The 18,563-nt window shown below is 34.3% G+C and overlaps 3 protein-coding genes across 3 annotated transcripts; 2 read left to right on the top strand and 1 right to left on the bottom strand.

Moving 5' to 3' along the window:
• LOC118031132 (uncharacterized) lies at window positions 1–2,089 on the top strand. Its single transcript, XM_035035448.2, has 6 exons — window positions 1–342; window positions 415–474; window positions 568–680; window positions 767–835; window positions 1,599–1,650; window positions 1,766–2,089. Exons 1-6 carry the CDS (start codon window positions 58–60, stop codon window positions 1,889–1,891), a joined length of 705 nt encoding a protein of 234 aa, XP_034891339.1. The 5' UTR covers window positions 1–57; the 3' UTR covers window positions 1,892–2,089.
• A 1,916-nt stretch (window positions 2,090–4,005) lies between these two features.
• Window positions 4,006–9,142, top strand: LOC118031133 (phosphoribosylamine--glycine ligase). Its single transcript, XM_035035449.2, has 5 exons — window positions 4,006–4,187; window positions 4,799–5,165; window positions 6,322–6,695; window positions 6,964–7,494; window positions 8,534–9,142. The coding sequence occupies exons 2-5, from the start codon at window positions 4,901–4,903 to the stop codon at window positions 8,948–8,950; spliced, it is 1,587 nt and encodes a 528-aa protein (XP_034891340.1). The 5' UTR covers window positions 4,006–4,187; window positions 4,799–4,900; the 3' UTR covers window positions 8,951–9,142.
• A 1,938-nt stretch (window positions 9,143–11,080) lies between these two features.
• On the bottom strand, window positions 11,081–13,061 carry LOC118031162 (acetylajmalan esterase). Its single transcript, XM_035035495.1, has 5 exons — window positions 12,782–13,061; window positions 12,458–12,679; window positions 12,063–12,214; window positions 11,604–11,877; window positions 11,081–11,304 (listed from the first exon to the last, which is right to left on the bottom strand). Exons 1-5 carry the CDS (start codon window positions 13,059–13,061, stop codon window positions 11,081–11,083), a joined length of 1,152 nt encoding a protein of 383 aa, XP_034891386.1.
• Window positions 13,062–18,563: the final 5,502 nt, after the last annotated feature.

Genomic DNA, 18,563 nt, shown 5'->3' with positions numbered 1-18,563 from the left:
AATCATGACAAAACTGATCCTCAAAGGCCAGCCAAATACGAGGAGCAGGAGGAAACAATGTCTTGTTCACTCTCCAACTCAAACCAGTTGCCTTTCTTCTCTAAAAGGGTATCCACCAATCTCCTATTTCCCAACTTCACTACTTCTTCTCTTCAACTTGATAGTGATAAGCCATGCCGAAGAAGATTAAGGGCTCTGTTATCCATTCCAGAAATCCCCCCCAATGCCCTTCGCCGGAAGAATGACCCACTGTGGAGAGGAGGGTTTAGTCTAGGGGTTGACCTGGGACTGTCTCGCTCTGGTGTTGCCCTTAGCAAAGGCTTTACCGTTCGCCCTCTCACGGTATTACTACCATATATTCTTAGTATTTTTTGTTTATTTGAAGATTTAGAGTTCTATTAATGTTATGTTTAGGTCTTGGAGTTGCGAGGACAAAAGCTTGAGCTTCGACTTCTTGAAATTGCAGAAAACGAGGTAGAAATCTCTTGTTTTCTTGTCTTAAGAAAAACTAAAGGCCCATGTATTAGTTTTTGATGATAGTGTAAGGAAATGATGGTTTGTACATAGGAGGTAGATGAATTCATTATTGGGCTTCCAAAATCTTGGGATGGTAAGGAAACCCCACAATCCAACAAAGTTCGTAGTGTTGCTGGAAGGTTTGCTGTTCTAGCTGCTCACAGGTGAAACTGTAACTGTCTTTATGCTTGTTCTGCTTCTGTTCATTTAGATATGGATTATAATTGTTATTCATAGTTTTAAAATTCAGGGGTTGGAGAGTGTACCTACAAGATGAGCACGGTACATCAACGGAAGCCACTAACCGAATGATTGACATGTAATTGTTCCTTTAAAGAATTTTATTTTAGTGCTACTTTTTTGATAGATTTTTGCGGTTATGTAGCATTTTGCTATCTGCCCTGGTTAAATTCACTCGTCTTTGCGAAATTGTTCTATATCTTTGAATAGATTGCAAGTTAGGATTGTCTTGGGAGTTACATGTGCTATGAACTGGTTTGTTACATGTTGACCGGTATCTAAATGTGCAGGGTAGGTTTCCTAAGGTGGTATCACCACGATCATCAATAGGAAAGGATCATTTTTCAGTGGATGTTAGACTTCTCTGCTGCATATAATGATAGATTAGTTTCTTTTTTAAGTTACAGATGAAATGCTTGGTGTGTTGCTTCTTTCTTTCTTCTTTTATATCATCTCATTGTGTTAATCTATTTGGATTATTATGCATCAAGAAAAAAAAAATTGTGTAGAAGATCTAATTTATTTCTTGAACTGATCTCAAGTTTGACATGCAAATTGAGGTTTTATTGTTGTGATTGGGATTGCACTTTATAACACCTTTATTGTGCTTGTTTTTGTTTTAACATTTGAAGGGAGATGCTTCATCTTATCGTTCAGAAATACAGGTTGATAAATTAAAGGTTGCATTATTACACTGAAATGTGAAAATTGCACAAGTATTTATAAATTATGGTACCTACTTTGTTGAATGCTTGTATGCCAAACAAATGTTTCTACAGTTGACAGAAATTTCTCAATAGTTATGACCTGTATCTGTGACAACTATTTCTCAACTCTTTCAGGGGCCTGAACAAGTCTACTCGGCAAAAGAAAGTCGATGCCTATGCTGCCGTGGTGCGCATTTCAATTTCATGTCAAGGATATTTGATGTATTCATATTGTGATGTTCTCACTATTTTTCTGCTAACTCTCTTATTTTTTCTCTTGTACTGCCCCTTTCTGGTTGCAGATGGTTTTAGAGAGATATTTTTCCACGTTTGGTGAGGGAACTGAGCTTGTACTACCAAAACAATCAGATCTACAGGAAAAACTTAGAAGAGGTCCGCCAGCGGACATAGATTTTTATCCAGAATAATTTGATGGTTCACAATTCTTTTCTAATGAAGGGGATGATTCAATTCCTGCAATCTGTAATGCATGAGTCTCACTTAGCATATGTAGAGGAGAAGATTTTGTTGCAGTGAAAAAGTTGCTATGCCCTTGACATTTGAGAATGCTTCAAGGCTTTTCCGTGTATATTTCTATATGAGAGATTTTGATTTTCCATTTTCAAGTTCTTTCTTTTAGCCTAGTTGGTACTAGTAGTTACCATGTATTTTTTTTTTTTATCAGAAATATATTTTCATTAAAATCACAATAAATATGAAAGTTGAATCTGTGAAAAAACAATAGGCATATTAAACAATGAATATCGATTCTCCTTGTTGCATCTCATCCTTTCCACTTTGCTGACTTGAACTTCCTCTTACCAAGCTCCTTCTGTATCTCGCGAGTATAAGAATAACCTATCATCACAAAATAATGGGGGAATGAGGGCTGTGTTGCTAGGCCTTGCTGAAGGAAAAATAAGTTGTCAATCAATGCAGCATATTTTTCTAACAGCAAAAATGACAACTTCTGTTGGTATATTTGCGAGGAGAGAAATCTCCTTGTCTTCTTCTAGAATCACTCCTCAGAATCTGCAGATTGCACGGCCTGGTCTCTAGCATGGTTCCAGGAATATGATTCTGAAAACCTAAATATGGCTCGTGCTACCTAGACAGTTGAGAAAAGCTGACACCCTCCTCCATTGGAGAAGTCAAGCTAGCTGCTTCAAAAGCCTTGCAGAGACCAGTCTCTGTGGAAGTTGGTGAAGCCATGGCAGGTTTACATGATCTGAACTTACTCAGATGCTATGTTGGAAATAGATAGTTTGATGCTAGTACTGCATGCCCTGATATCTCCTAGCCTCTGCTGCAATGAGCTTGGACAGTTAGCAGAAGACATCCTTCACGCTGCATGTTCCTGGAGGCTCAAACCAGGTTGCCCATGCCTTTAGTAAAATGGTAAGAAATCCCAGTTTTTTAGAGAGTTTGGAATAAGACTTTCATATCTGTTTATTGGGTAATGGTAGGTTTTTCTTATTGGTTGAAAAAAAATTATTAATTTTTTTCTTCTTGTAATTTTAGATAATTAAGATTTTTCGTTAACAAGGCATGGTAGTATATATGACCCGTTCCTCGTCGATTTATAATACTGCTAGGCTCAATTATTTGTAATATATATATAATCCATCTTGCTCAATTCTTGTTAAAATTTTTTGTGAATTTTTGATAATGTTCATAAAGCTTTGATCAAATATGAAATTTAAAGTAATTTTTTTAATAAAAAAAAAAACCAAAAACCAAAAATAAAAAATCAAAAAAATAAGAATAAGAATAAAAAAAAAACATATAAAAAATTGTAATTAAAGTACTAAATTAAATAAAATAAAAGTTCTACTAAAGAAATAAAAATGAAATAAGACATTAAAAAAATTAGAAATGAAATTGAAAAATAAAAAACAAAGAGGAAAATCATGCCTTTTATCTAGTAAGAGAGAGAAAAAAGACAAAAAAAAAAACCCTTCAATGATAATTCAACCACAATACTCTATCGCACGCTACACCATGTAGAAAATAACATAATGATGCATCTAAATAAATAATGGAATGATTAAAAGGTTAAAGAGTGTAATAATTTTACTATAACAATTCACAATAATCTATATTTATTCCTGAAACAATTACTCCCTTTATGTATACCTATTAATTAAAAGGTTGAAGAGCGTGAATTAAAATAAATTATATTGGAAAATGAGAAGTTAAGGGCTTATTATAAAGTGTATATGGTATTGTCATTTTTACTCATAAATATTTTAAAATATTTTTTTTAGATTTTTTTTTTTGATATTAATAAATCAAACCCAGGAAAACATCATCAACATACATACATACATACATATACATATACATACATACATACATACACACACACACACACACACACACACACACACACACACACATATATATATATATATATATATATATATATTTTGTTTCAATGCAAACGCAATTTTAAAACCTAAAAAAAGGTAAAAACGAAATGCGAAACAGCCTCGTAGTCACTGCACAAATTCTAACCCAAATTTCGCCGCTATTTATATTTTGGCAGGACTGTGAGTCACTGACTAGTTACTACACAAACACAAACACAAAGACACAACACATAAACCCTCAAGTGTCTTTGGGGTTCTGTCTCAGCTCCTTAAAATCTGCTGACTCCCCATCCCCGTCCACTCCACCCTCTTCTCCCCCCCTACAAGTCTATTTTCCCTTCGATTTCAAGAGGTAAAAAGCTGTCCCACTTGTTAACTTTTGATTTATTCTAACATGGATTCGCCCTTTCCTTTCCTTTCCTTCTTTTTACAGTTTTCTTCTCTGCTGCTGCATAGCATCTGCTTTTGTGTTAATGGGGTTTATTAGCTTCTTCTTTTAATACTAGTAATTAACGTTTTAGTTCAGTTCCTTACATTATTGCTGTTTATTTCTTCATATCAGATTCTGGGTTGCTCTGGTATGCCATTTTTGTCTATGTGCTGTTTTTGTTTTGTTTTGGTTTGCTCTAGCTATTTACTTCAGGGCTGCCCTTGATTGCGGTCGTTTCTGGGAAAATCAAAACGTGGTACTTTTTAGCATAGCATCTTTTCTCTTCCATGTCTTGATTTAACAACTTTAGGATGTAAATGCTATCAAATTGTCCAGCTCGCGAAAGATGTAACAAGCAATGGTGTCACTGTACTTGTTTATATCAATCTCTTTTGGGAAATGAAGTACGAAAAACAATTCTTTGGTTTTTGGTAACCCAAAATCTAATTAGGGAATACCACCCCCTCGTTTTATTTATTTTCTGCCAAGCATCTAACATATGCTCATCTTTTTTTTTTTTTTTTTTTTTGCAGTTTTACGTCAATGACCAAGCCCTTAATTCCATACTAGCTGGGGGTAAGGGAAATTGAGTTTAAACAAAACCTGCATGGTTTAGAATCCAGAGGGCTAGAAGCATGTCTTGTGCTACCTTAAACCTACCACCTTCTCTCAAGCTTCTCAATAGCTGCTTTCAGCCTTCAAACAAGAAATCTTGTTTCTTCAGCAGCTCGTTTTCTTCGGTAAGCTTTGTGGGACCCTTGATTTCCAATGGTAACAAAAGCTCTTGGGACTCATGCCATGTAATTAAGGGCTTAAGATCGTTTCCCATCGTCTTCAAATGTGTTGCTCAGAAATCAGAGCTGTCGGTTTCAGTTGGTGCTGGCAGCAATATTGCTTCTGGTAAGAACTGATGATTTTAGTTTTGTTATTCCTGTTCATCTATTTGTTCACATGGACTTTGGTTTTGTATTCCTATGTTTCATTTCATAGTATCGTTGGGTTTTCTTTTTAAAAAGAGTTTAAGATGGTAAATAAATGACCCACTGTTGCAACTTTTGTTGGTTTTTGTTGTTTTTATACTTAAATTATCTTTGGATTTTTAGTATACTTGTAGAATGAAGAATATACATCATCACTTTCTCAAGTTGTACTTGGCTTTGCCTTTGATATAAGTTGGAGTTCCATAATCTTCTACTTTTAGGATGTGCAGCTGCAACTTCCACCGCCTCTTCTTGCTCTTTTTTTTTTTCTCTTTTTTCCTATTGGTTTCTTTGATAATCCAGTTAGCTTTTTTTTTTTTTCCTATTATTTTTGTCTGGGTAGCTGAGCATGCCTAGGTGGCTATTGTTCACAAGATGAGAGGATGTTGTGAGCAGAAATTAACAATCAATGGACTTTGAGATGATATTCCATTGCATTTTTTTAATTGAAGTTTGTACTTAAAGAGTAGGAACTTTGATACTTTGAGGTCAGATTGAGTAAGTGGTTAAAAGCTGAGAAGTGGGGATTTTAAGTTCCTATTTGTTGATCTTCTGAGCACCGATTTTTATGTAATCTTCAAATTTGCAAAATTTATCGGGTAATCCTAGGAGGTTAACTCCATTGTGAAAGCAGTCGCCGATACCTGTCATAAACTATGCATGCAGTTCCTTTTTCCTACCATGGTACTAGTTTTTTCATGTGAATCATTTCCATGGTGGTCTATCTATTTTTGAGGCACTTGCGTGAAAATGTATCAGTTTCTTCTTTTTTTTTTTAGCAATAAGTCATCAATGAGATGAAATAGTTTGTCATTAAGTAGTGAAGTTTTTTACTGCTGCAATGATGGTTATTTTTCCATTCTTACATAGTTGAGATTGCCTCTTTACTTGTACATGGATTCATTTAAATCTTATTGATTTTTGCATACATTTCCATGATATTTTGCTACAGGTTTTTTTTTTTTTTTTTTTCTCTATTGAGACGGGAGACAAAGAATTGGGTTAAAATAGTTGTTAAATTTTTAGTCTTACTGTTTTCTTGTTCATTGATCCTCCTTCACCTACAAATTTTGCAGAAAAGAGGTTGGTTGTGTTGGTTATTGGTGGAGGGGGGAGAGAACATGCACTTTGCTATGCCTTGCAGCGATCTCCCTCCTGTGATGCAGTCTTCTGTGCTCCTGGCAATGCAGGGATTTCTAACTCTGGAAATGCCACCTGTATTCCAGAGCTTGACATCTCTGATAGCTCAGCAGTGATCTCCTTTTGCCGCAAATGGGGTGTTGGACTGGTTGTTGTGGGACCAGAGGCACCTTTGGTTTCTGGCCTTGCAAATAATTTAGTAAAAGCTGGAATCCCTACTTTTGGGCCATCAGCAGAAGCAGCTGCTTTAGAAGGTTCAAAGAACTTCATGAAAAATTTGTGCGAAAAATATAAAATTCCTACTGCTAAGGTTTATTCCTTTTACCCCTTTAGGTTTTAGTTACCGGGCAGACTCAAAACCTTCTTGCTTCTCCTAAACTTTTCCAATTGCCATTTCTTTTCTTTTAGTCTTAGTTTCATCAGTAATTCTTTTCTTGGAAAATGAAAAAAATTGAAACAAAATAGTGTGCCTGGAATCCTCTCATTCTTACCTGACTAAAAGTTTCAAGGCACTCTCTTTGCTTTCCCAGTTCTTTGTTGCTGGAACCCTGTTATTAAAGCTTTCTTTATTGTTGCAGTACCAAACATTTACAGATCCATCTTCTGCAAAGCAATACATTGAGGACCAGGGAGCACCTATTGTCATAAAAGCAGATGGCTTGGCTGCTGGAAAAGGAGTTATTGTTGCCATGACACTAGAGGAGGCATATGAAGCTGTTGATTCAATGCTCGTGAAGAGTGTTTTTGGTTCTGCAGGTTGTTGCATAGTTGTTGAAGAATTTCTGGAAGGAGAAGAAGCGTCTTTCTTTGCCCTGGTGGATGGAGAGAATGCTATTCCTCTAGAATCTGCTCAGGACCATAAAAGAGTTGGTGATGGAGACACAGGTCCCAATACTGGTGGGATGGGGGCATACTCTCCAGCACCAGTATTGACAAAAGAACTTCAGTCAGTAGTCATGCAAACTATAATTCACCCAACAGTCAAGGGAATGGCAGCTGAGGGTTGCAAGTTTGTAGGTGTTTTGTATGCTGGGCTGATGATTGAGAAGAAGACTGGCTTACCTAAGCTAATTGAGTACAATGTACGCTTTGGCGACCCTGAGTGTCAGGTCAGATACAGGCCGTAATATGCATTAAAAATTATAAACCCAGTTCTTGCATTAGAAACTGAATTATTATTTGCAATGTTTAGAAATTGAATTATTATTTGCAATTTTGATTTATATTTTTTGGATGAGCGATCATTAGACCCTTGTATTTATTGGGTTATTTATGTCTTGTTAGTTTACAGTATCTACTACTCACAGAGTGGGCTTAGGATATATATGTAAGAGTAAATGGTGAAAGGGAAAACCCAGAAGGCTTGTCCTTATTTCCCTGACCATTTAGCTTTCTTTTAGTTTCTCTCACCATATTCTCGTCTCTTTTTCATTGTTATTCTTGTGTCTTTGGAATTAGTGTTGTGCCATTGTGGTCTTATGCAGCACCTGCTGCTTGATTAAAGTGAAATACCCATGGAGAAGCTGTATTTTGATTGAGATCCTGCCCTATACCACTTTTATGCTACTAACGATGGGGAAACGAGTTTTTATTGAAACTGTTGGTTTGGAAAAATATATGTTCCCGTCAAGGCTCAAGGATCAAAGTTTAGAGTTTAGTCATATTTAGCTTGTTGGTAGTTTGTTGCTTCCTGGTGAAAACCTTCTATCATTTTACTTTTTATTCGTTTAACAGTGACTGACTGCATAAACTTTTAGATTTTAGGTGATCATTAAAGGAGGTGGTTTTTGGTTTTTTCTCTAACAGGTTTGTGATGTGATTGGGTCAACCTGAGTACTTGTTTCAAATTATCAATAAATAGCATGATGTAATTCAGATATGGTTTCTTCATGCAACCTTCAAATTATGACTGTATGCATAAACTAAAGCAATATCCAGTTGGGTTCCAGTTGGGTTATATATATTGGCGATGATGAGTGGGGAGGTTCTGCTGATTTTCTTTTATGTGCATGTGCATGATTGAACACGCTATAAACTGGCCATCAGATTTTAGCTGTCATGATTATCCCACAAAAGTTGCTGGAAGTGTGGTATATCAATCGTTGCGACATAAAACTAATGGGGGGGTTCTCTTGTATTAATGCACAGGTGTTGATGGTTCGCTTGGAATCGGATCTAGCACAAGTCCTGCTTGCAGCTAGTAGAGGAGAGCTAAGTGGAGTGTCCCTGAAATGGTCTCCAGGGTCTGCCATGGTGGTGGTTATGGCAAGCAAGGGGTACCCTGGGTCCTATGAAAAGGGGACTGTGATTCGAAACCTTGAGGAGGCCGAGAATGTTGCTCCAACAGTTAAGGTATTTCATGCCGGAACAGCTTTGAACTCAGACGGCAACTTCATTGCTACTGGGGGCCGAGTTCTTGGGGTCACTGCTACTGGAAGAGATCTTGAAGAGGCCCGGGACAGAGCTTATCAGGCAGTTGAGGAAATCAACTGGCCAGGAGGGTTCTACCGGCGAGATATTGGGTGGAGAGCGCTTCCTCAAAAGCAATTGGCTCCAAAGAAATAAACTGACATAAAAAAATTGAAGAGCCAAATTCGAGAACACAAATATTGTATTCTGAGGAATTCCAAAATAGCTGATGACATGAAGGTGGCTTATTTGAACACAATCAATCATAAAAAGATTCCAAAAAACGGTTTGTGTAATTGATCTTGGAGGTATGGGAATACTGTTGAGGTAATTTATGTTTTCTTTTCAGCTGTGTTCTTGAAACATTATATTCTGCTCTTTCCATAAAAAACATCGTATGCAACAGGCGAACAAGAGAGTTGAAAATGGTCGGTAAGGTTTCAAGTGAACCGTTACTACACTTCTTCTAAACATTGAAGATATAGAAATATTGGGGAAAACATTCATAGTCTTAATTTATCACATGAGTTTAGTTCTCTTTATACATTGCACACCTTTTAAAAGAAGTTTATACAACTCTATATTACCTTTACAATTAAATTATAGTTAGAGGATGGATCCCAACAACTCATGGCTGTGAGGCCAAACTTCATGTCAAATATGAAATTTGTTTGGGATGATCACTAATCTCTATTATTTAAAAGCAACAACTACTACATTCCTAAACACTCTTTTAAATCTGTCTTTGCTTTCACCTCCTTAGGGCTCCACCATCCATTGGTAGTTCGTGAGGAAAATTTAACATTTATTGAATAAATGAAGCCAAACACTATTTTGAGCAAGTTGGACTTATTTAATCAGCCTTGTATACATTTTCTCTACTTATTTGAAGTTTACAAGTAACTTCTAGAAGAGTTTGTGGGGTAAAATGAAAATTCAACAGAATTTTAATAGTGTATATCATCATAAAAAAAATGGGCAAATAGAAATGATTAACTAAAGCCTTGATAATTTGATATGGAGTTTAGTTGGAGACAAGTTGAAACAATGGGATCTGGCCTTACCACAAGCAGAGTTTGCTTATAATTGGAATTGGATTATCCATCTAAGTACTCCATCTAAGTACATTTGAGATTGTCTATGGACAAAACCTTTCTAGAGTGTTGGAGTTGATGCTTATCCCTTGTATTGGATAACCGAGTGTCCAAGTTGATGGTGTGATAGATTACTTGCATGGTATTCATGAGCAAACTAAGAAGACAATTCAATGACATCAATATGAAGTATAAAGCCCTATCATAGAAGGGTGGGGTTTAAAGTTGGTAATCTAGTATGAGTTGTGTTTACTCGTAACAAGTTTACAATGGACAAGTACAACAAACTGAATGAAAAAAATATGAGTCTTTGTGAGGTGTTGCGAAAGATAAATGACAATGTTTATAGACTTTGCTTTCATAGCCATCTGAAAACTTCTGATGTTTTTAATGTTTAGCACTTGACACCTTATTTGAAGAAAATAATAGAACTCGAGGATGAGTTCTCTCCAATCTGGGAAGAATGATGCAACCAAACTTGTAGAAATTAAAGGTTCTAAGCATTTGGGTGAGGATCTGACACTACTAGATGAGGGTCTAATCCAAGCTGACTATTATCTAGAGTTAGTTGAATTCAAAACGCTAAATTTATACCAGTACTTATTATCTCCAATTGTACTCTATTTTGAATTATTTGGATATGGGGAAGCAATGTCACAATGTGGTGGTTATAAGGTGATTTTCAATGATATCTTTAATGTTTATTTTACATTTTATCCTATGAGTTTTACATATATTAATAGAGAAAGCAACCATGTAGCATATCTCAAAAAAAAAAAAAAAAAAAACACACCATGTGTCGGAGATTTTGGCCAAACAAGATGTTCATAAATATATGATTTGATTGTATAGTTATAATTGTATTACATGGATATATATTATGCTTGATTTGTTTACTTTTATTAAGTAATCAGGGAAGATAGTTAAGATTGTCTGACCTTTTTTTTTTAATGTTTTTTTTGCCTATTTATTGTAACTTTACTTCTCCTTTTTAATCATGCTCTTCATGGTTATATTAGTTTTGTGTAATATAAATTCTTTTATTTCTTTAAAAAAACAAAGGAACAAACTCGACCAAAAAAACATATAAGAATCATGAAAATAAACAAATTACATAGAAAGGAAACCAAGATACAAGAAGCAAGAACATGTATTTCGAATCATCTTGAATAATACTTCAACTATAAATATGTCAAGCATTGCATCGAAACTTGGGGAAGATGTCTTGAATGATCCAGTCGGCCAGCTTCTCATTTGCCTTCTGAGTACAATGTCCATTATCCCAGAAGACATATTCTTCAGGCTTAGGGCAAACTATGGTACCATGAGCTCCGCAGAGTTTATCTTTGTACAAGACAGCTTTCTTTTTATTTTCGACATCGACATCACAACAAGCTTCTGTCAATGATTTGAATCCTACACGTTGCAAGAAGTAATTAAACATGTCAGAACCATATTAATTATATCCGAACAAATTAATTTGATTTGAATCCTACTCGTTGCAGAGTTTTTTTTTTAATTTTTTTTTACTTGAAATTTCTTTTTTGTTTTATATCTTTTTAATGTGTTGATATTAAAAATAATTTTTTAAAAATAAAAAATATTTTAATTTATTTTCGAATGAAAAAAAACTTTGAACCGCAAGTGCTACTACACTTCCAAACACCTTTTTTAAAAATACATAATCGTGTAAAAAAAGGAAAAAGCTTACTCACCAAGAGATTGGGAGTCATCCAAAATCGATTGCATTGCATTGTAAAGATCACCATATACTATTTGTACATCAGGATTTTGCTCTCTTAATTCCTTGAGGCCTTCTTGAAGAAGTACATTGTGGTAATTGCAGAAGTCATTGTTGTCTTTCACACAGCCAAATCGATCATAAGTGGCAGATTTGTTAGCAGATTGCATAGTTACTGAGATTGGTCTACACCCATCTAGGGCTACTCCAAAGACTAGGACTTTTCTAGCTCCATGGTTGATGATTTTCTGTAGCCAATTAAAGCAACATAATTTATTCACCACAAAATAAGATAAAATAATTAAGATTTGAGAACTCAAAACGGTTGATTTAATTTTCAATGATCACAAAAAATCTCTCTCTTTTTTTTTTAACATATTAACTTGTTTCTGATAAGTAATTAATTAAAACAAAAAGAAGAATATTAACGTACCTTAAGAGCTTGTTTTATAGCCTCCACAACGTCAGACACCAAGCCATTCTTCTTTATCTCTTCAATGTTATGATTTTGGCTGAATGCATAGCCATAGTCATTGGTTCCGAAATTTATCATGAAAAGTGACGAGCTGACTGCCTCCGTACAGTCTATCAATATAGATAAATAATAATTAGAGCTGACCCGACCAGATCTCACTCGTACTTGATCTATTTAACTAGATTAATTGAATCTAATAACCAGATTTGATCAAGTTAATCTCAAAACTAAATAAAAATAAAATATAGGCCAGTTTCAGTTTCAGATCGACGAGTTAACATGTTAATGGGAAGGGTTGTTACGGGTTTAATAACTATAAGATGAGAGGGAAGTATATTATAGTAACCATGCACCTTTGACATTATTACAGTATCCTTTGAAATAATCATCCAGCCATCCAAGCTGTACACTGAGAGAAGGCTTTGCCCAATCGAGGGTGATATTCTTTTTTGCAAGAACTTCCATTGACAAGGCTGTAGCGCCGCTGTACGCGAAGTTCACTCCACGACTTGTTGACAAATGCAATGCACTAGAATTCTTATAGGGAACGACCAAGGGGAGATCGGCTGATCTTGCTGCAAAATTTCGAAGCAAAATTGTCATAGCAATCCAGCCTTGCTCTCAAAAGTAATCATTGCTACGTAAAACAGAGAGAAAGAAGAAGATTGCTTGCTTACCTATGTAATCAATTATTAGCAGTCCATCAGAGGGTCTCCCAGTTGCTTCGTTAATGGTTTTTCCATAAGGAAACATGGCTTGCCAAATAGAAGGATTATCTATGGCTGAGTTGCCTGTGTCTGAAATTGAAGTCCCAAGATTATATATTGCATCAAATCCACATTGCTTAAGTTTGGGTACTATATCAGATGCAGTGCATGGATTCTGAGGAAGAATGATGTGAAGAAAAGTAGAATAGATAATAAGAAATTGAAACAAAGCCAGAAATCTGATGGCCATGGCTTTAAGGAAATTGTTAGTTCTTGATATTTCTTTTTTGTTTTTTTCTCATGAAATGGAGGGAAATATATAATGGAGAATAAGAGGCTAAAATTAGAAATAAGAAACCGCTTGAATACAGCCTAGTAGAACAAGGATAATAAAATCCAAACAGAAAATACCTAAAAAAAAAACAAAAAAATAGCTCCACCTCAAACAAGCTCCAACCAGCAATCTAGCCAGCAAATTAAAACAAAAATTATATATATAAAAAATCCTATCAACTTTCTTTTAGGAATGAAAGTAATTTCTGTTTTTTTTTTTTTCATCAGATTATTTTATTTGTTACATCATAAGAACATGCTATTTATAGGTAGCTGACAGATTGTAGATCAAAATTGTAGAGGTAATAAATTATTTTTTACTAATTTGGGAAGAATGTATGTCATGTTTTGCTGTATAGAAGCCTGAGAACAAACTAGTGTCCTATTGCATAATATGGTTGGCTGCACCAAACTAAATTTGGTTCATGTCTGTTATCCTTCACATTCTACTGATGCAATTTGCTGTATGGATCGAATTTGAAGTTTATTTATGGCAGCAAAGATTTGAAGCAAAACAAACATGACATTTCTAACCTAAAGTTTCACTTCAAAGTATAGATTTTGAATTTGTGAAACATTGTTGGATCATTGATACCGGCATTTCATATGATATTGATTAGCTATCCAGGTTTGGATATTAGTTTAGGTATCTTTTGCTTTTGACCATGTAATTATCTGTAAATTAAGATTTATCTCTTAAAACTTGAGATGTAATATTAATCCGTAAATTTGAATATATAACTCTAATATGATGTTTATAACTCTAAGTACCTATTTAACCATGCATGTTTATAGTTGAAATCGAATCTTTCACTTGAATTACATTATATGATGTTATTGAAAAAAATATGTTGTGTTGATGCTGATGAGTTGGGTTGAGATCCAAGATGATTGGATTGAGATGTGAAATAAAATTAAAAGTGTAATATGATCTTGTCGATAACTTGAGATCTTCTAGTATAGGGAAGATTCTGCCGAAAATTTTGATAGATATTTTGGTGGAACTTGTATAAAAAAAAAATTTACCTCAAATTTTTTAATGTATCACAAAAAAAAAAAAACAAAATTAGGGTTGTTACATTCCTAATGTTTGATCATTATGAAATTTTAATTCTATATAAAATAAGGCTTTTAGAACATTTTGCAAAAAAATTAGCTCAATCAAACAATCAAAATGAAAATTATCCTTGTTAATGCAAAACTACGTATTAGAAAATATAAGCTTCAAATCACCTCTAATGTTCACTTTTCTTATTTGTTAGCAGATTTCAAGTTTACTTCATACAAATTCGTTTTTTTTGTTTGGATGAGTTACTAAGAATACCTTGTATGGATGAAAAGCTTAAAATATCTAATTTTCAGCTCAAATAGAATCACAACATAATTCTACCGATAATATATATATATATATATATATATATATATATATATATATATATTATATATATATATATATATATAACCCAAAACATATAAAAAAGTTCAGTTTGACAAATGTATAATTTTTTAACATTTTAACTTAACTCATTAAATTTCTCTCTAATATTATTAGTTTTAAACCTTGTCATAGGCACAATCAATACCTATTATAGGTCATTTATTGATACTTGCCGACTCTCTTCGTACAGGTTGCATTATATGGTGAATAATTGGAACTATATGCTTGAGAAATTGCAGCCTATCAACGAGTGTGTGTGTGTGTGTCTATATATATATATATAGCCAAGGGCATGTTGCTGAGTTTAGCGAGGAGAATGGGGGTATTATGTGCTCAGAAGAATATGGTGGGGCTTCTCATTTATTAATTAGCACAGAGGTCCCCCAATCTCCTTGCTAAACTCACCAACATCTTGAAATTTAAGAATTCAAAGATAGAAATCCTGTGTTTCATATCAAGTATTTTTTTTTCTTTTACAATATTAAAAAGGAATAGTTTTAATTAACATACACACAAGTTATTTTATATTAAAAAAAAACAATCCAATTTTTTTCTTTATTATGACAGGGAATTACTCCATTATACTTTGGGGATCACACTCCCTCACAATTCCTTAAATTTAAAATTTTTCATAATTTTCTTAATATGGGCCTATGTCAATTAATTTTTTAATAAAACCATCCTAGCTATATAGTTATTAAACATGTTCTAGTGGGTTGATCAAAAACTTGGAGCTTGATCCGGCCATGTTTTCTCTTTAAACTGTTTTAGATATTGACTTAGTCCAGGGTAATCTAGTGAGTTGATATACCAACCAATTGATCCCAACCAAAATTAATTTATACAACTCAAAAAAAAAAAAACTATAATGATATTTTATAATGATATTGTTTTGAACAAAATAATCAACTTGGTAACCCATGGATTAGCTCAATCTGAGCTCTAAGCCCGGATCAAACCTAAAACCAGATTCAATAACTATGCCACATGCACTTTGTTATTTGATGAAGTCCTTCTGTCCAAATTTAAACATCAAATGTTGATATGAACTAAGAAATAGGAAAAATGACCCAGTTTCTCTCTTGATAAGTGCATCTATTTAATTTTGTTTATAGAATAATTTTGGAAAATCAAAGGTTGTGCGGCTTAATTAGCCCTCTCAAAAGAAACTAAGCAATTGATCCACGTTGTTAGAGAATACTATAAATCATATCTTAAGATCGTATCTAAAAGTTTAAACTATTGGGTTGAGATGGTTCTCTGATATGGTATCAGAGCCTTGATGACCAAGCGATCATGAGTTCGAATCTCATCATCCCTATTTATTTGATAAAAATTAAACACAAGATAATGCGGGCTTGTGGAAGCTTCAAGTACTAAGAGCTTTTACTTGAAGGGGTGTGTTAGAGAATAATATAAATCATATCTTAGAATCTTAATCATAACATTTTAAGTTATTGAGTTGAGATGGTTGTTAGACACACCTCGCTAATGCAGGAATTTTCATGTTGCCTGCAATGTTTGAATATTGATTGGATCTTACAACTTTGTACTGTTGAGTTATAAGTCCAGTAGTTACCTGAAATTAACAAATATTGGTGGGAGATGCGGCAATATAAAGCAGCCTGTCAACCACATCTTTCCTTAAGTTTATTAGGTAAAGCTATAGGTTAAACATATCTTTACTCGAAAAGAGGCAAGGCATTATATAAAAAATCACTGCTTTTTATCAAATTCTTCTTATCTCACCTACGCCATGGCATTCCCATTTTAAAAAAATGTGGAGATAAAAGGGCTCATCACCTCATCTAGACATCAGGTTGGCAAGATGGAGTGCACCACCACGAGCCATTTTGTTTGTATCTAGCTCTCATATGTTAAATATCCCAGCACTTACTGAATCTTAATTCACTCTTCAAGGAGAGAATATTCAGCTTAAGAGAAGGGAAAGGAAGAATTTGAAGAATATGGTAAATGCGCAGGCATGTAACCCCATGTTTATGGGGAATATATATTATTAGTCAATTAATTTGTAATATTCTTTGTTTTGTTCATGATCTAAAGCAATTAATTAAGATCTCATGTTCTTGTTTTGGTTAGGCAAGAGAGCAACTGCAGGAGCTGATCATGAGCTCCACCACCGCCATGCATGCCGCCATGTGCTTTCTCAATTTCGTGTTGCTAGCTCTTCTTCAGCTGAAATATCAAAACAATCACTCCCCTTTTGAGGCACATGGTACTATTATATTGCTTTACATTGTGACCTCCTTTGTCTACTCTACAGCTTTGATAGCTCTATTGCTACGACCCCACCAGCTGCTGCAAACACTTTTTCTTGTCACGCTTGAGTACATTTCCCTCCTTTCTGGAGCTCTCACCTGTGATTTACTCCTCTTGATACTGCTCCCTCCTTTTGGATACTTTCTATTGGCTTTATGTGGAGCTCTCATACTCGTGAAGGCACTCCTTAGATCCTACCAGCTAGTTCTTGGTCATTTGCTAGACGTCGCAGCTATCTCAGAGATAGCTCGAGACCTGATCCCTAATGTTTTCCATCGATCAAGTCGTCATCAGGAGGCTCATATCCAGGGCATATAGCATGGCATGTGTTCGCTTTCAGAATTTTATTTCTGTTCTATATATTATTAAAAAAACTACATCCATCATTTACTACAAATCATATATTAGATAAAGTAACTTTTATCATTCTTTTTATTGAACCTCCAGGTCAAGGGATGGATGGACGAGTTAATTGAGGTCAATCAAAACGATATTGCTCTAAAAATATTGAAAAATATTTAAATTAATTTTTGATTGAGTTAATCATTCTCGAGTTAATCTATGGTGGTGGGAGGGTCAATATAGATTGACTATTTTTTGAATTTTGTTCTTAATCGTAGATTAGACGGGGTTTAGTAACTATTTTACATACACTTTTTAACCTTGTTTAAGATGATTAATTATTTTTTTTTTAACTTTGGTTTTTCAATAATATTTCAGGTTTCTCCATCAATCAACAGAGTTTCTACAAATCACAATTCTACTGATCATCAAGGAGGTGGGGATCACAATACAACTCAAACTGCTAGTGTATGAATCGGTTTTATGGCTTGCATAAGCATATCAATCAGATTTGGCTGGTCCAAGAATAGATGCCTTGATTTGAAATAATTAAGTTGGTGTTTTGTACATATAGTCACTTAATTGTGAGTAATTAGTGTGGTTATTTGTGTTTGATGAATGCTAATTATCGCATCACAACATGCTTGTAAGAATGTTATTAAATATGATTTCTTATTATTATAAAATCTTGCCTAGCTAGTGCTCAAGAAGCAGAAAACGTTTCTATATTAATCCACGATGTTGTGGGCACAAGTTCCACCTACTTTCGTAGGCTTGTTGACGAGGCTTGTCGACTCAAAAAGCAGCAAACTTTTCGTATCAACCCCCTAGTTCCACCATTGATTGTATAAGTTCATGTGTCATACGATGGATTGACCTTCGGCTACTGCATCGACGTGCTTCTGCTAGTATGCTTGTTGAAAAGCAGACCTATTTTGTATCCCACAAGGATACTGCAGGGCCGGCATGGTGGAATCTCTTACCTCATTCTTCTGCTAGTACTTCTCTAATAGGTTAATTGAGTTATATTTCAAATCAAATTAGATAAAAAAAAAAAAACATTAAACTAGTGAAACCTGATCAATCTAGCTAGATTTTAATGGTTTAATTGACTTAGTCAAACTTGATTTAAACAAAACAAAGTTGTTATAATAAAAATAAATAATTTAAATTGACTTGATGGCCCACTACTTAGTTCATCAATGACTCAACTTTCTTTTTCAGAGTAGTTTCTAGACAGAGCACCTGTTTTGAAGTATTATTATGATTGCTTTTCAAAATGTTTTTCACTCACAAATACATTAAAATAATTTTATTTTATTTTTTAAAAATTATTTTTGACATCAGCACATTAAAATG

Source organism: Populus alba, chromosome 4 (assembly GCF_005239225.2).
Source record: "Populus alba chromosome 4, ASM523922v2, whole genome shotgun sequence".
Lineage (NCBI taxonomy): Eukaryota > Viridiplantae > Streptophyta > Magnoliopsida > Malpighiales > Salicaceae > Populus > Populus alba.
The sequence above is the reverse complement of the archived record's forward strand: the minus strand, read 5'-3'. Positions and strand labels throughout refer to the sequence as shown.

Excerpts from the sequence above, each read along its gene's own strand:
- LOC118031132 (XM_035035448.2), top strand. The coding sequence starts at position 58 with ATGTCTTGTTCACTCTCCAACTCAAACCAGTTGCCTTTCTTCTCTAAA. Across the intron at positions 343-414 it reads TTACCGTTCGCCCTCTCACG|GTCTTGGAGTTGCGAGGACA; the intron begins GTATTACTACCA and ends TGTTATGTTTAG. Across the intron at positions 681-766 it reads GCTGTTCTAGCTGCTCACAG|GGGTTGGAGAGTGTACCTAC; the intron begins GTGAAACTGTAA and ends TTTAAAATTCAG.
- LOC118031162 (XM_035035495.1), bottom strand. The coding sequence starts at position 13,061 with ATGGCCATCAGATTTCTGGCTTTGTTTCAATTTCTTATTATCTATTCT. Across the intron at positions 12,680-12,781 it reads GCTAATAATTGATTACATAG|CAAGATCAGCCGATCTCCCC; the intron begins GTAAGCAAGCAA and ends GAAATTTTGCAG. Across the intron at positions 12,215-12,457 it reads ATACTGTAATAATGTCAAAG|ACTGTACGGAGGCAGTCAGC; the intron begins GTGCATGGTTAC and ends CTATATTGATAG.
- LOC118031133 (XM_035035449.2), top strand. The coding sequence starts at position 4,901 with ATGTCTTGTGCTACCTTAAACCTACCACCTTCTCTCAAGCTTCTCAAT. Across the intron at positions 6,696-6,963 it reads ATAAAATTCCTACTGCTAAG|TACCAAACATTTACAGATCC; the intron begins GTTTATTCCTTT and ends TTATTGTTGCAG. Across the intron at positions 7,495-8,533 it reads TTGGCGACCCTGAGTGTCAG|GTGTTGATGGTTCGCTTGGA; the intron begins GTCAGATACAGG and ends ATTAATGCACAG.